This window comes from Rhagoletis pomonella, unplaced genomic scaffold, assembly GCF_013731165.1.
Source record: "Rhagoletis pomonella isolate Grant_MI unplaced genomic scaffold, Rhpom_1.0 Rhpom_scaffold_00005, whole genome shotgun sequence".
NCBI classification, from domain to species: Eukaryota; Metazoa; Arthropoda; class Insecta; order Diptera; family Tephritidae; genus Rhagoletis; species Rhagoletis pomonella.
Genome location: NW_023458559.1, coordinates 19,407,572 through 19,425,846, shown reverse-complemented (window position 1 = coordinate 19,425,846; position 18,275 = coordinate 19,407,572). Strand labels below are relative to the sequence as shown.

The 18,275-nt window shown below is 32.2% G+C and overlaps 1 protein-coding gene across 5 annotated transcripts in view; it reads left to right on the top strand.

Moving 5' to 3' along the window:
• LOC118738752 (pericentrin) overlaps nt 1-18,275 on the top strand; it is a 242,401-nt gene that overhangs the window by 50,676 nt on the left and 173,450 nt on the right. For 4 of the 5 annotated variants that reach the window (XM_036469700.1, XM_036469699.1, XM_036469701.1 and 1 more), the window contains one exon: nt 5,247-5,552. The exons of the other annotated variant lie outside the window; for it this stretch is intronic. In XM_036469700.1, coding sequence (XP_036325593.1) covers nt 5,247-5,552 — 306 coding nt within the window. The remainder of the gene's footprint in view (nt 1-5,246; nt 5,553-18,275) is intronic. 5 annotated transcript variants of the gene reach the window in all.

Here is an 18,275-nt window from a genome sequence, read left to right as displayed (position 1 = left end):
AAACAACACCACCTTATATAAATTCGCCTTGGAATGAATTTACATTGTAATCATGATTCAATAATACAAGGTTATGTAATTTGTGACAGCTAAAATTTGACACTCCTTTAGCTAGATTTGTATTTTGGAAGTAGGAGAAAGGAAAAGAATGTGATCGCCTTTTGCGAAAACGGTAGCAGAAAGGTACTACAAAAAGTACGCAAAGTATACAATTAGAAGTAAAATGTGTATTATTAATTCTATTCGAATTTGAAATATATTTGGTGTTTTAATGGAAATACTAAAAAACACATAAAAACATGCATTTTGGATTTCAGTTATTCGTCATTTCCTGGAAGAAATCTAGAATACCGACCCTTCAGCTATGCAAAAACGAAAAATGAAGATCAATAGAACTTTTTATGCTCATTTCAACCATGCCAAAATTATTTGGCGCAAGTGAAAAATGAAGACGTTCTCCAGAAGCTTAAAGTTCAGTTTTTAGACTTTTTTAATATTAATATCTTATGAACTATGTAACCGATTAAAGAATTAATGACGTCACCATGAAGATAATTAATTTTTCTTTCAGCTGATGTACATAATTTATAGCTTTTTGTATTTTTAAACCCAAACCACTAAAAACGAAAAAATGTTATTTTTTCATGAAATAACCTTTTTTGAAAAATCTGCATAATTAATGGTAAAGAAATTTATATTATTTAGAAAGTACATGTTATTACCTTTAATTCGATATTACATATTTTGTCATGATCTGCAAATAAACAAAGCAAATAAACCTCTTATATCTTCTTTATTTTTTACCTGCGCCAAATAAATTTGGTATCGTTGAAATCAGCGTAAAAAGTTCTATCAATCGGCATTTTTGGTTATTTTATAGCTAAACGGTCGCTATTCTACACTTGTTCTAGAAAATTACACAAACGAAGGTGATGCCAACGAATATTTAGTATGAAGAATTTTCTGCACAAGTAAAGGAGCCGATTTTATGTGTGGAAGCGAGAAGACTGCTTTATTACAAATCCTTTCTATTATTGAATCATGCCTTGTAATGTTTTTATCATGGTTTTCCTTATGATTAATTTTTCCAATAACACAAAATTTTTTTAGAACGAGGTGCCTATAGCTCCACTATCAATCAAAATAAATACTGCTGGATTACTCTCTTTGGACACATCGCCTTTTGCTCCTAAGCGAGTAATAACGTATTATTTTATTGCTCACTTTGGCTCCTAAACAAATAATAAAGAAGTAAAAATCGACAAAAATCGTTTACTGCTCCAAAATCATGCCTCTGGTAGTATTATTTTGGTGCTCACTTAGGAGATCTCCGATTTGACTACTAAGCGAGTTATAAAGGAGGTCAAAACCGACAAATCTCTCCTATTGCTCCGAAATCAGGCCAAAGGGAGTAAACTTATATTCCTCACATTGGGAGATATCCCTTCAAGTTCTAGTGGCTACCTACTCGGCTACGACAGTCAAAAGCTTTTTTTGCTTTTAAATTCATATTTTTCATATGTGACGATTGAATTAGTTCCACTCATGTGGAAACCAGTTCCCCTCATGTGGAAACCAGTTCCCCTCATGTGTAGAGCTTTTACTTGACAAAAATCTTGATAAAATGTCTTTACAAATAATTTATCAAGAAAACACAGAATTGAGCGGAATATGTATATGTGACCTGGTCTACGAAAAGGGAGCTTACGTGCGAAAACTAGTTTTCTGTGAAAAAGCTGTTAAAAGTAAGCAACTCGTTTCGTTTACTCGTTTTTACTCTTCTTTCTCTACATTTTTAGTACACTTCTAAGCAAGTTAGGATTTTCTGCTTTTCACCACGTGAAAAAGCATCTCATCTTCCATCCGAATCAACCAAAAAGTGAAAATTGATTTTTTAACACCTAAGCCCCCTTTCCGTAGACCAGGTCACATCTGTGCATAATAAAATGTATATATACATATACATATGTGGCGAAAAGGATTTAATATACAATGCCGGACAAAAGTATTGGCACAGAAAATTTTTCGCATTGCATGCAATGCAAGGATGCATTGTAACGTTAATTTTAGCGTTTACCAAAAAAAGCAATGAAACGATTCAGTTATTTATCGTTTAGGTAATTTAGTTTAGGTAATAATAATTCTATTTTGGTTTTTAACGAAAAGAAATTCAATCGTTAATGCGGAAGTTGTAGCATGCATTTAGGTGGTAGGTATTAATAGTGAGCTGGCAATGGCATACAACAATAACTTTTCGTTGATTTATTTCGTTTCAACGTTAATGATTGGGTTTTGTTTCGTTAATTTAGCTCTGAAACGAAACGGAATTATGTTGATAAGTTATTTTTGCGCATCAACAAAACAAAATCGATTCATATAGTTTGTTGAGCATCTCTGATGTAATGTTTTTATACCCGAACGCACTTGTGCACAGGGTATTATAACTTTGTTCGCATAACGGTTGTTTGTAAGTGCCTAAAGGTATCGGTATTTTCGAAAAATTCAAAAACTATGATATTACAGTAAATATTGGATCCAAATTGTTGAAAATGATGAAATACTGTATCTTAGTAGCCGCTTCACCAATCCTTACCAAACTCGGTACGAGCCTTGCTTAAGATCCAGCTAAGAAATTTGTTGAAAATCTTTGAAATCGGGCAATAGTCACGCCCACCTCCAATATGACGGTAATTTACAGAAACACGAAAACCGCGATAAATCAGTAACTAATGAAGCTAATTGACTCAAAATCGATTATTGCGATGACCGCTGAGCAGAAAGTTAGATTATTATAAATTTTTGGATTTTAGGCAGGGTTCCGCTCTCTTATGACCAAAAATGTGTATCTCGGTAACCGATTTATCAATTTCTACCAAACCTGGTGTATTTAATAACCTTGGTACGAAAAAGCCATACGTTGAAAATTATTCACATCGGACTAAATTGCACCCGTTTCCCGTATAACGGTAATTTTCGGATATACGAAAACTCCGATATTTCAATAACTGAGGACTCCAAGTTAATACTTACAACAATCTCTTAACAATAAATACATAGGCTTACTTAGGTAGTTTAAAGAAATTTGGAACGACGATAATTGATACCTGCGCCGGGTATATAAAATTCGGTTTCGCCAGAACTTTTACTTCTCTAATTGTTTACTCTAATCTCTTTTCGCAAATTTTTTATAAAACTACATACTACAACGAAAAATATAAAAATAAAATCTTTAGACTTTGTGCAAACGCCACGAAAACTCAATAAATTTGCGTACTAATTTGCAACTCTCAAATCACATTTTTTTAGAAAAATTTTAGTATAATAAAATGCACGTTTGAAGTTGCTAAAAACCGCGTCGACGTTTGGCTATTTTTCTTCACGCAGTTTCTCCCATACAATGTATGTTCGACCAATATCTTTGTATGGAACAAAATAATAGCACCGTTGAAATTTTGATTTTAAAGTCGCAAATTAGTATATGCAAATTTATTGTATTTTTCTGAGTTTTGCACACAGTTTTGATATTTTTGTTTTTTGTTGTATGTTGTATGAACTATATTTTTATAAAAAATTAGCGAAAAGAAATTATAATAAAAAAACCTTGCATTCATTGCGAAAAATTGTCTGTGCCAATATTTTTGGCCGGCGCTGTATATTAAATTCAAGAGTATAATTCCCATGTTATTAGTATGACAATTGCAATGAAAAGAGTGAACAATATTTGTTCGTTTACAATCAGCCTCATTGCGTAAGTCGTAAATTAGGCTAAATTATACGACTCGACAACATTGGCTGTAGTTGTATTTTCGTATTCTCCAGCAAAAAATATCCAGTAACTTGCCAGTAACCAAATTTCGGAGAGTAAGCCAATATTTATTCCCAATGAGTGAAACATGCAAGAAAGTACGAAAACGCAAAACCAGTAAGAAGTTGCTAGTTTTATGAACAGCTGATTAATTTGTTATTTTCCGATGCAATTTTCTTAAAAAACTAGTGTTTTCCATCTTATTATATATTTAAATAGGTTTATTTTGTCCATTGCAACTCTAAAGGCACCACAAACAATTATTTTCTTAATGTGTTTTACAATAAGCATCATGCCATCAGCTGTTTTTCTTACTAGCAAATAGTTGCTTGTAAAAATTTATCTAGGAAAAATTTAGTAAAACTTGCAAGTTCAGCTGTCATTTTTGCTCTCTCAATTTCCCCTCTTTTGCTAGTTTCTTGCAAGTTTTTGCGTACGAAAACGACATCCAGTAAAAAAACCAGTAAAGTTAGTACTGGATTTACTGGATAGTGCGTACGCGAACAGGACTATTGTTTACTGTCGTGCTGATATAAGTAAACGACGAAAATCGTCGAAAACTATGCAGTACTGCCAAGTTTTTCCGTTTTAATACACTAGTCGAGTGGAAATTTTAGGCAATGACATGAAATTTTCGATACGATTCGACTCTCGAAAAACGACTTGTATTCGACACGACTCTCGCAATGAGGCTGAATATAGGTGTTCACCAAATTGAGCAAGTGGCCTGGCACTCGACATAAGAGCAGATTAGCTCAAGCAACGACTGTTGACAACTGTTCGGTGAATATCCCTTATAATTTGTCAAAAGCAGTAGTGTAGGGATTAAGTGTCAGACCAGAGTACAAATATAAAAGAAATAATTTTGAATACTTATATTAATATGCTTGAATATTTTTCAATAAAGGTAAAAAAGGGTTCCTTATTCTATAAATAATTAGGTCGAAAGAGAAAAAATACGTAACAGCCCAAAAACTATTTATTTTAAACTAAATATGTATGTAAATATTAGGAAAGTTGTGAAGATATGGAATCAGAGACATAACAGTTATAAGTTTCATCGCAAAAACGTGGCTCCATAACAGTTATTAGATGGGAAATAAAATTCCGATAAGAGTTACAACCCAACGTTTTATTTTTTACGTTGCTTGATAACAGTTTATGAAACAACGTTTCCGTTAAATTTCAGAATTCAATTTACAAATTCGAGATAACATTTATTTTAGTCCCTGTAAAGATTTATTTTTTAGCGGATATTGTCTACTAATAAATTGTATATTTGTATGTAAATACTAGTCATGCGTATGATATTTACTTATTAACGCTAACCGCATGTCTTTTTTGCATCCCCTTCTGTGCTTTAACCCCATCATTCGAACACATCCATTTGCACATTTCAATGAACACACATAAAAACAAAACAACATCATACCATGTTCAGTCGCCCAATAAAACAACTTCTTCATCCATCGATGTCTGTGCCAAAAATCGCGGGAATAAAACGGCGGCACCAAATGGTAACCAGTTCAATCAACGTAAGAATAACAATATTGCCCATCAAGAGTCAGTCTCACTACAAGTACGCGATTCCAATACATCTTTGATTATCATCGATCAGGATGAATTAAATAACCACAACGAATCACAAGTCATCCAAAAGATAATCGAGGAGTATGAGAGGCGATTGCAAGAGCAGTTGGCTTTGGCCCGCGAAGATATTGTGCGTGAGTTAGAAGGTCAGATACAGGTAAGTGGATAAAGAGATAGACGCATTCGTTTTAATATTTTTATAGCATTTAATTGTGGCTTGCAAATTTGTTGAACATTGAATGTTTTTTAATACTTTATAAAAGCTAACCGATCGAAAATTAAGCTATCTACAGTTTTTTAAACTAATCTATAATTGAGGAAAAGCAACAAAGGATTAAAAAAGATCTTAAAGGCTTCTACTAAAACAAATAATTGAGAGTTTGATTCAAATATTTATGAAATCATACGTACGTATACATGTTTGTATGCATATGTAAATGTTAAATGGTTTTTAAAGCAATCTTGTACTTGAATCTTACACCCCTATTGCGAATGTCGACTAGCAATAGATAAACGACTATTAAGCGATTATCGATGCTATTGTGAGTGTCGCTTAGTCGCTCAATTAGCGACTGTGAATACTTTTTAATCGCTCATCCTTCTATTGCTGTTTTTTAGTCGTTGGAGTATGCGTTTATAAAATTTACATAAGAAAGTGGTACTATAAGGGATAAAAAGTAAGCCAATTGAACTGCATGTTGTAAAAATTGTGAAGTATGCATATGTAAGTATATTTGTAAGCAACAAAACGCAACTTGCGCGGTTGGTTGAGCTGATACAGGAGAATGAGAACATAGGCAAAGGAATTTTCGGGAAGAGTAGGGGCTCCGCTTCTATTGTGAAATACATACACACCCCTATTGCGAATGTCGACTGGCAGTAGATAAACGACTATTAAGCGATTATCGATTATCGATGCTATTGCGAGTGTCGCTTAGTCGCTCAATTAGCGACTGTGAATACGTTTTAATCGCTCATCCTTCTATTGCTGTTTTTTAGTCGTTGGAGTTTGCGTTTATAAAATTTACATAAGAAAGTGGTACTATAATGGATAAAAAGTAAGTCAATTGAACTGGAAGTTGTAAAAAATTGTGAAATATACATATGCATGTATGTATGTCTGAATTACAGATCAAAAATTATAAGCAACAAAAGGCAACTTGCGCGGTTGGTCGTACTGATGCAGGAGAGTGAAGACATAGGCAAAGGAATTTCCGGAAAGAGTAGGGTAGGAAGCTCCGCTTCTATTGGAAAAGATACATATACAATGTTTCTTGTGCATATAACTCCGGCTACGCCATCCACAGTGTTTTTGCGCAGGACCAACATCAAAAGTTTATACAAAAAAACTGCATAATTTATTAATTGACTAGTGCTCGGAAATTTGAAATCTTTATTTTAAATTAAAGTTTAATTCTTTCAATACACTTGTTATGTTGTTATGTTAAAGTTTTTAAACTCGGGTCACGCATTTGGACACAAAAACCCATCATCATTGTACAAAAAACTTAACCGTACCGTATTTCTTAAACTTCCATAAAGTTTATTAATGAGGAAAACAGCTTTTCCTGCAAATCATGTAAAGCCTAAAAACCGTGAAGCATCGGGAACGCAACTTCTATTCAAAAAACTCACACATGTACATACACCTTCCAAGTCCAAGGGATCCGACGAATCTCGCAATTCCCTCCTTGCTTTAGCCAACTCTACTAATCTATTAGCTTCCGCATCATCTTCCTCATCACTAAACCATATTTCAACTGTGTCCATTTTTTAAATTTTATAGTAAAATCAATTATTTTAAAAATGATGTAAATAAAACACTCAAGAAACAAATGTAAACAAACAAACAGCTGTTTACAATTCTGTCAACCATTCACAATAGTACAAATTTTTATCGATCAAGTTACACAATAGCAAAATAAAAGATGATCGACTCGATCGACAAATTTCTATTCTACTGCCAGTCGACACTCGCAATAGGGGTGACAATATTTCTTGTGCATATAACTCCGGCGACGCCATCCACAGTGTTTTTGCGCAGAACCAACATCAAAATTTACAAAAAACTGCATAATTTATCAATTAAATCGGAAATTTGAAATCTTTGTTTTAAATTAAAGTTTAATTCTTTCACTACACTTGTATGTTAAAGTTTTTAAACTCGGGTCACGCGTTTTTACATAAATACACAACATCATTGTACAAATAACTAAACCATACCGATTTCTTAAACTTCCATAAAGTTTATTAATGAGGAAAACAGCTTTTCCTGCAAATCCTGTAAAACCTGCAAACCGTGAAGCATCTGGAATACAACTTCTATGCATAAAATTCACATATGAACATACACTTCATGTTCCAACTCCAAGGGAACCGACGAATCTCGGAATTCCCTCCTTGCTTTAGCCAACTCTACTAATCTATTAGCTTCAACTGTATCCATCTTTACCGACCTTTTATTAGCTCGGGATGTAACTATGTAATATTGATGCGCCTAAAAGATGCAGCGATTTCTATTCTCAAGTTACATACCTGATGACAGTAAGAATGGAAATTATAACAGCGAGTTTTTAGTTTTTTAAACTATAATTTTATTTAAATGTTATAATAAAAGCAATTATTTATAAAATGATGTATATGAAACACTAAAGAAACAATTGTAAACAAACAAACAGCTGTTTACAATTCAATCAACCATTCACAATAGTACAAATTTTTATGGATCAAGTTACACAATAGCAAAATAAAAGATGATCGACTCGATCGACAAATTTCTATTCTTCTGGCAGTCGACACTCGCAATAGGGGCTTTAATTTTAAATCATATTGCTTGTTAATTGCATTCAGTTATTTTTATACCTTTCATGAGAATGAAATGGTATTATAACTTTGGTCCGATGTTTGTAAGTACCAGAATAAAAAGAGATAGACCCATTAAAATGTATACTTATATGATCAGAACGTCGAGCTGAGTCGATTTAGCCATGTCCGTCTGTCCGTCTGTCTGTCTGTCCGTGTGTTTGTATGCAATCTAGTCTCAGTTTTCGAGATATCCGGATAAAATTTGGTAGGTGGGCGTATTTTTATAATGTATTAATCATTTGTCGGAACCGGAAGAATCGGACCACTATAACATATAGCTCCCATACAACTAATTGTTCAGATATGCGATTTTTCGTTATAACTTCTCCATTTATGCAGCTAGGAACATGAAATTTTGCAGTACTTGCACCCATTATCAACAGAATACTAACAGTGAAAATTACAAAGATCGGGTCGGTATAACCTATAGCTCCCATACAACTGATTGTTCAGATATAAAATTTTTCGTTATAACTCTTCCATTTATATAGCTAGGAACATGAAATTCCGCACTGTTTTCAATAATTATCAACAGAAACTTACAGTGAAAATTAAAAAGATGGGGTAACTATAACCTATAGCTCCCATACAACGGATTGTTCAGATATGAGATTTTTCGTTATAAGTCATCCATTTATGTAGCTAGGACCATGCAATTTCGCGCTGTTTTCACTCATTATCAACAGAAGACTTACAGTGAAAATAACAAAGATCGGGTCACTATAACCTGCAGCCCCCATACAACTGATTGTTCAGATATTAGGTCTTTTATCATAACTCCTCCATTTATGCAGCTAGGAACATGCAATTTCGCACCATTTTCACTCATTATTAACATAATACTTACAGTGAAAATAACAAGGATCGGGTGACTATAACATATATGTATCTTCCATACATCTGATTGTTCAGATATGGGATTTTACTGTAAAACTCCTTTATTTGAACAGCTTAAACCGATAAATTTCGTAAGATATTTTATAAATAATAATACAAATTCTACTGAGAAAATCGTCAAAATCTATGCTGTATACGCTTTATCTCCTATACCACTGATTGTTCAGATACCAGTTTTTGCGATATATCTCCTTTATGTAGGAAACTGCACCCAATAAATTGTGTTACCGGTTTACATACCGATCACATAGCAGTGAAAATCACTTAGATTGGTGCTATGTAAGGTATATCTTCCATACCTCTAAATTGTTTAGATGCGATTTTTTATATAAGTATGTAACTCCTCTATCGATATATGCATATGTATTCAAAAGCAGTAATCTGTCAAAGTAAAATTTGCAGATGTTCATGAAAGGTATGAAGCCTTCGGCATAGCCGAAGACAGCGCTGCTCTTACTTGTTTTCACCTTACCAATTTTCACTCTTCATACTTACAAATCTAATATGTTTTTCTTTTTTGAATTTAGTTCTTTGTTCGCTTTTTATTTATTTTTAGTATTTTTTCGCGTGCATGAAGTGTGCGTTTCTGTGGCGTATTAATATTAATCGTAAAACCTGACATCAAGAGGAGAGATCGCTATCGGGCTATGACATTAAATTTGATATTTGCCTTTTCTATAATTTTTATATTTATACAGACCCTGCAGTCAAATTTACTAGTTGTAAACTACCTCACAACTAGTATGAACCGCATGCCCAACTAGTCAGCCAACTATCTTTTTCAATACAATCAACTGGTATTTTTAACATGACAGCCCCATTACCCTAAGAGATGGTAATTGTCAGATTTCGGTCAGATATATACCCGTCTCATACTAGTTCAAAATGGACAGAAAAATACTAGTCCAATTATGGATCGAAACAACTACTTTGGGAGTCAAAAACTAAAATGAATTCATGAATATATAAAAAAACGTTTGATTAAGTACACTTTAATATATTAAACATTTTTATTTAGCAGCCTTAGATATGCCAATAATTAGTGTTGATTTTTTGAGTATTAATTAAAAGGAGAAATAAATACATAAATATTTCCAAAGTTTCGAACATAAATTTAAATGCATCTTTCATTAAATGGTATTAAAAGTAAAAGCTTTCAGGTACAATAAATACTATATTTTACATCTTTTTTAATTATATTAAATATGCAAAAAAAAATTTAAGTTAAAAATAAGTGTGGACTTAAATAAAAATATAAGTTTTCATTAAATTAAATTAAACTCACTAACTTTGCGCATTTCAGTCCTTTCTTTTTAAAATTTTTAAAAAGTAATAATTAACGCTTAAAATTTGAGATTTGGATAAGAATTAAATAAATACATAATTAATGCAGTTATTAAATATTCTTAATTTTTGCCTATAGTTTGGCTTGATGATTGATAATTGAAATTACTCAAATAGTTATATTAATCGTGTAATTAAAAAAGTCACAAATAATTGAAGATTATCAAAAATAACAAAAGAATCATGGAATTAAAGTTAATGAATTAATTCGCAATTTTTAATGAATTATTAGTCATTAAAAAAGTGCTAATATTGGTATTTAATTATTAAACGGTTATCTAAAAAAACAATGCTTTAATTAATAACCATTATGATTATTAATCATTATTTAACAGGTGTGGAATAATTGATTACGTACACGCTTTAATGGTTCACAATATACTCCAATAAAAGTTATAATATTTTGTGTACTTTATTGTATTAAACTGTCGAAGTGAAATAAAACCGGGGAATAACAAATCGTTTTTCACTTGCTACAGGTGTGGTCATTTTCGAACTAGTTCGGTTTCATTCAGGAAATTCTAGTCGTAGACTAGTATTTTTCCTGACTAGTTTAGGGTTTCACTGCAGGGGATGTTTTGGAATATTTCTTTTCCTCCCTCTAACCCTAAATCTATTATGTCCAAGTAAGTAAATATACACATATTCGATTGTGCGTACATATGCTTAAAATATGATACAAATCGAGGAGAGCGTAGCTCTACATGTCCCTTAAACTCTTCCCTTCTTTCGGCGGTCCCAAGCGCACTTAGCGAGACCGGAATCAGAATTACGGATTCTACAGATATTGTTAATTCGTTCGTCGAGCGATTGATTTCCAAAATTAAAGAAATACTTTCCATGTGTTCACCTTACCGAACCTATTGCTATGAGCTGCTCTACCCTTTTCTTCTACTTACATGAACAGGATGCTTATAGGGGCTTCAATCCCTGGACTTTTTTCCCAACCCCTACTACAACTCTGTAGGACCAACAACATCTAACCTGGAATACTTTCCTCTCGCTTGATTTATTTTTTTTTTACCTTCCTTTTATTAACTCGGGATGTAACTATGTAATATTGATGCGCCTAAAAGATGCAGCGATTTCTATTCTCAAGTTACATACCTGATGACAGTACGAATGGGAGTTATAATAGGGAGGTTTTAGTTTTTTAAACTATAATTTTATTTCTTTGACTATTATATTCTATTTCCACTTTTTAATTCAATTTCCTTGCGTGGAAGGAGGTCCCCGAAATTTTCATAAAATTCCTGAAAATCCAAAGTCATTAGAAAACAAAAATGTTTGTTTTATCAGTCTCATCTGAATAGTTAAGTCAGATCCGATGTAAAAAATAGATAGAGCTTTAATTGCATAGGAGCACATAAAAATAAATATGTATATAATAGGCTTTCTATGTAGCATAGCCTAATGCCGCGCAAGCACTTGCCAATGAAAACATTTTAGTTTGTTATAATTTTTAGTTACGAAAACAATTCTCTTTTCAAAGACATTGATTTATATTTTTATCTTATATGTATGTATGTACATATGTATTTTTGTCCTCTTCGCACATAAATGTGTTTTCTATACCCTGTAGATAGTTTAAGGGCAAAGGCGTTCTTGAGAGTTAAGAGGGTTTTCTGTATGTACCCAGAAGATATTTTAGGGAGACCTTCTTAGGCAAAGCCATTCGAGAAGGCTTACTCAAGAAGGAGGTGGACTTTTCCTATTTACAATTTATGCGAATGTATAAGCTTTTATTAAATACTAGGAGTGCCAGTTCTAGTTTTTCAAGACCTTTGGAATCCTCCTAACTAACTTAACTCATCGTTTATCTTTTAATGTACAAAATTACTTATCAGAAAGTCTCCTGCTTTGGAACTAAAACGTGACTTAAATTTTGTATATCTTTGGAGGACTTTGGCAGGACTTGGAATATTCCCGATACATTCCAGTTTGTCGATAAATCTCAATAATTGGATACATATCGATTATATATATTCAATGAATTTCAAGAACACTAAAATCCCTTATAGGGCATTCGCACGAGGCGATTTTACAGGCAACAAAAGTTGAATGCGAAGTTGAATGAGAAGTTGAAAGTGAAAAAGTTGCCATCCCTATTCAGACGAGGCGATTTTCGATTCAACACGCATCGTTATTTATATTATTGAAAATTAATTAAAATCGCAAAATTTTATCAATTGGCGTAAATTTGGTAAGTCAAGCGTTGGTAGAAGTGCTTTTAGCGAAGCTGAAAGATAAAATAAAAGTAAAAAAGTTAAAAAGAAAAAAAGTATGTATACAGAACAGTGCTGGCATTTTTGGTACAATTGTACTTTTTTGGTACAATTTCGTTTAAAATATACTTTCCTACTACGCAGTACTTTTTGGTACAATTTCGTATGAATACCATAAATATATAGCTTTGAAAACTCACTGCGGGGAATTTTTTATTCTCTTTTTGTCTTCGCCTTCTCGTTTTTGTCTTTGTGAGTTTTGAAATTTCATTTAAAAAAAAATGTCGAAATCAGCTGCAGATAGAAACAGTGTCATCGTTAATTAAGAAAGAAATGTTCTTAAATATCATAACGTTATGACACTCACTTGTTTATACTTTCTTGTTTATAAAAATATAGTTTATTCCGTAACAAAAAATTTACGTAAAAATTTCGAGCTTTCTATTTCATTTTTTGTTTTAATATTTTGCAGTTTTTTTGCTCACTCAATTGTGGTGTGGTGTGATGTGTGGTGTTTTTTTTTGAAAATTTGGCCATTTTCTTCCATATTACCTAAGTATGTTCGACGATTTTTTAATGAAGAAAATGAGCAACACCTCCATAAAAAAAATATATATATATTAAAAATCAACGATAAGTCGCAACTATTTTAAATTTGCACTTTATTTAAATTTATCGGGCTACAAAACTCCATACTCAAAATATGTATTTCTAGGAAATTTAATTAAAAAGCTCGAAATTTTTACGAAAGTTTGTTGATTTGATGTTGCGCAAAGATTGAACCTCGGGATTTGTTAATGTATAAGCTAAAACTTAAAAGAATAAGCTGCATTTTTATAAACAAATAATTAAAATTAAATAACTTTAAGATAAAAACCAATCTTGTTAATATGTGCGTGTCGTAAAGTTGTGATAAGCACTTGAAATACTACTAAAATGTCAAGTTTTAGTACTGAATTCAAAGAAGAGGTCTCTTTTATCCATTCATAATAACTGAAAAAAATTTGTTTGTTGAGAAGGGTGCCTGAAAATATGTACATACACATTTATATTAAAAGTGTAAATCATTGGTCTTGAAGGGAATCTATGTATGCATGTACCAGAGGAGAAGCTCGGCCAAACACTAACATATGTGTAAGCGCCACTATTATTATTATTAATGTTAAAGCAAAAAAAAAAAATCATTAGCATTATTTCTTCGGAATTAATGCATTGAAATATCCATTTTCATTAAATTTCGAAAGTTAATGCATTAATTTTTTTAATTTACATTCAAATGCTATGCATTAAAAAAATAATGCATTTTTCACAACTCTGGCATATACTAAGAAAATATATGAGCAAAGTAAAAAGTTGGTACAACTTACAGTCGAAAAGTACAATTTTTGTATAGATTTCGTACTGAAGGAACAATTTCATTTCCCAACACTGATACAGAATGTAAACAAACACAGGGTTGCAAGGAAAAAAAGTTGAACGAGCTCAAAGTTGGCTGGCGACCAACTTTGTTGAAAGCGATTAGTTGAAAGGCCGTTCGGACGAGGCGATTTTTGCTTTCAACTAAAAGTTGCCTGAAAAATCGCCTCGTGCGAAAGCCCTATTAACTCAACAAAATTCGATATCTCGACTAATTTCGATAACTCGCATTTCTAGGGCTTGATAAATTTGAATAAGTTTAAAATATATACATATGTCGTCGCCGGTGTAAAAGATTGTCGTATGTTAATTTCGGCAGGTTGTGGGAAATCGCGTTTGAAATTTGGAATGCAATTTCTCAAAAACGCGAAGATAGATTTTCTCCAAAGTCTCTGAAAATATTACTAGCTCACAAAATTCTTAAATTATTTAATTTTTAATGTTTATTGTTAATTAGTTTTGAGTTTATGAAGGATTTTCTTTAGTAAAATTTTGTCGTAAGCGTCATTTGTCTACAATTTGGCAGCCACTTTGTATAAAATACGACAAAGTGTGATCAAAATTTCTACAAAATTAACGACACTTTTTACTCAATATCTCGGAAATTAAAAGATATATCCAAAAATGGAGTACGCCATTTTAAAGATATTGAAGAGTTTAATATGGCTGCATCTAACTAAATTTTTACTAAATTATCGAAAAAATTGTAGTCAATATCTCGGAAACTACTAGAGATATCTAAAAACTGATAACACCAATCGAAAGACCTTATTTCAAAATACATAACTGCATCTAGATCTAAAAATCGTCAAAATGGCGCTTACGACAATCTTTTACCCAGGCGACGATATCTCGATATAAATCGATAACTCGATAAACTTTGGATGCCTCTATAAATTTCGATAACTCGGCTAATTTTTATAACTACATATTTTTCAATCTCGTAGAACGATGAAATTCGATAAGCAGTGTTAACTCGACAAACTTATATAACGTAGAAATTTCGATATTTCTATATATTTTGAAAACCTTCGATTCGATAAATCGACAATTTTCAGTAAATAAATAAATATCGATAATTCGGTAAGTTCAAAGAACTCGATGCATTACGATTACTCAATAAATTTCTTAAACTCCATAAATAGTGATAATGCAATAAATATCGATAACTTAATAAATTTCATTAACTTGAAAATTTTTATAGCTGGATAACTATCCGTAAGTTTCGACAACTAATTTCCTACGTCTATAATTTTCGACAACTCAATAAATTTCGATAACTTTAAACAGCGATGATTCGATTAATTTGGGAAACTTGATAATTTTCGTCAACAAAATTTTGTACAACAAAATCTATTTCAATTGCTATCGAAAAAGCTAAGTGCGCCTGGGCGGCCTTACTGAAGAAGTGAAACTTACGTGACATACTCAGAAATTGTGAATAACACGACAGGCTAGTTTATAATATTATAAGCTTAGCGTTATATTTTATCTTTTTTCTATCTTTATCCCTACCAATACCCTTTTCGTTATAATAACATTTATGTTAATCTGTTTTCCTTTATTTTTGTACGTTCCTTTATCCTGATACTTATCTGTTTTATCTTTCATATACATACGTATTCACCCTTGCATACATGTTGTCCTTGAAAGTCAAATTCTTAAATTTACCTCTTTGCTTTTATCTTTCATATGTATTTTTATTATACAGATACCAATATGTATTATTATATCGATTAAAAATTCGATAATATCGATTATTATACCGATAAAAGGATCGATTTTTACATCGATAACAATATCGACCTTCATCCTCGTGTTTTTCTTCATATTTATATTTATTTTTGAATATTTCCTTTTCACCTTTACCTTAAAGTGTTTAAATTTTCCTTTATCTTCGTTTTTGCCTTTGTCTTTACGTTTTTTTTGCCTTTGCCTTTATCCTTTTCTTCATCTATTTATCTTAACCTTTACTTTCATTCTGGTATTTTGCTTAATCTAAATCTTATTCTTAAACCGCTTATACATTTTTGTCAAATTAATACCATGCGCATACATATAAGAATCACTTATTTCCGTTGCAACCATTTCCGTGTGCATCATTGCCGTGTGCATCATTTATGTTGAATTTGCCAATTTACTCCCAACCAACCAACTACCGCTACTTCAAAAATTCAATAAAAAATTCTTACCTTTGCAGTTACCCTAATTCTTATGATTTCTCATTGTTCTCATTTTGGTCTTTATCTTTAATTTTGCCTTAATCCTTATCACTTATTTTTTTTCTCATCTTCATATTTATCTTTATTTTAAAGTTTAATTTCAAATACGAAGCAAAACAAAATGCGAAAACAGCTTAAATTGAACAGGTTGCAACAACAACCATACACAAATGTGAAAATTTTTACACGACGATTTCGGCCGTAATTTGCAACCAATCACAATCTACAGAAAATTACCTTTCCAATGGTGTTCTTGGTTTTGAAATCGGTTCGGTAGAATCGCCAAACGAACGGATATAAAATTTATGTTAGCGTATTAATTATTAATTATTTGGCATTACAAATGGATTTTGGATGCTTTGAAGAAACTTCACCAAAAGGCCTACTAAAGTGCGACCTACAAAAGCCATTCTATCGGTAGCGAGCGCGGAAGGCCTTCAATTTGTGCCATTCCATACAAAAAAGCAGCAAGGAATGCAAAGCGGAAAGCCTTTTGTCTCCCAGGAAGTCCTTTTGAAAGGGTATTTAGCTCTTGAAACGATCTAGGGCTTCCAAAAAGGCTTTTTAGGACGCCTTAATGGAGGAGGGCTTCTAAAGATGTTTCTTTATCCAGAAGATATTTTAGGTAGGCCTTTTATATGAAAACCATTCTAAGATGCTTACTCAAGAAGGGCTAAAAAAGTATTTCCCTGCTTGCCTTCTAGAAGGGCTTTTCCTATTTACAATTTACGCTAAAATGCTTAAGTATATGTTTATATTATGTATAATGTTATATTTTATTATTATGTGTAGTGTTGTGTTATTTAGCATTACAGACGAATTTCAATAGCATTTTAAGTTGAAATAAAACATAGTTGATACGAACCTTAAATAAGCACCTGAAAAACTCTTCTAAAAGCCTTCCGAAGTCCCTTCTACAAAAGCACTGCTGGGACGTTTTCTATGGGTAGCGAGTGCGGAAGGCCTTCAATTTGTGCCATTCCATACCAAAAAGAAAGGAATAAGGGATGTAAAGGGAAAGGCCTCTTGACTCTCAGGAAAGCCTCTTGGAAGGGCTTTTAATTCGTGAAATTATCTACTGGGCTCTTAATAAAAGTAATTTCTTTGAGGTACATATTTACACTGAGGGAAAAAAATATTAAAATCAAATAGAAACGTAATTGATCTTACTATAAACGTCAACGAAAGTACTGTATATTGGTAAATATTCAATTCAATTAAAAAAAAGCATCCGTGAAGTGAATAATCAAGACAAAAACTAAAAAAAAAAAATATTTAACTTGCATGTTGCCTGCAGTGGAACTCGAACCCTGACCATCTCTGGATATCAACAAACTGGCATCCATCTTTGCGTACTCAGCTACACACAGGCATATAAATTTGCTTTCAAATGTTGAATATCCATCAACACCATAGCACGCGATTTCTACGGATAAACATGTACTATGTATGAACGTGTGTGTTGTCACCGCTCTCAGAGCGGCGCTCTGCATGCTTGGGGTGCGTATGTACACTCATATATATACTCAGATGTAAACAGTCAAATACGTGCGTAATAAATTTTGCATGAAAATATTATTTTTAAATTCGAACATTTTTAAACGACAATCAAATATAAAGTATTCATTTTTACTATACATTATTTCCCTCAGTGTATTTAAGGTTCATATCAACCGTTTTTATTGCAACTCAAAATGTATATTGAAATCCATTTGAAGTGCAAATAAGAAAAATCCTTCTAGAAGACATGCAGGGAAGCACTTTTTTCAGCCCTTCTTGACTTAAGAAGACCTAATTATATTGTGTTTTGGGTGTACATTAGGGCGGGTCGATTTAAAAATCGCTCATTGCTCTGTGAAAATCGTATTCTAGGGATCAAAATAAGAAACTTTGCCGAAGGAACCATACCTC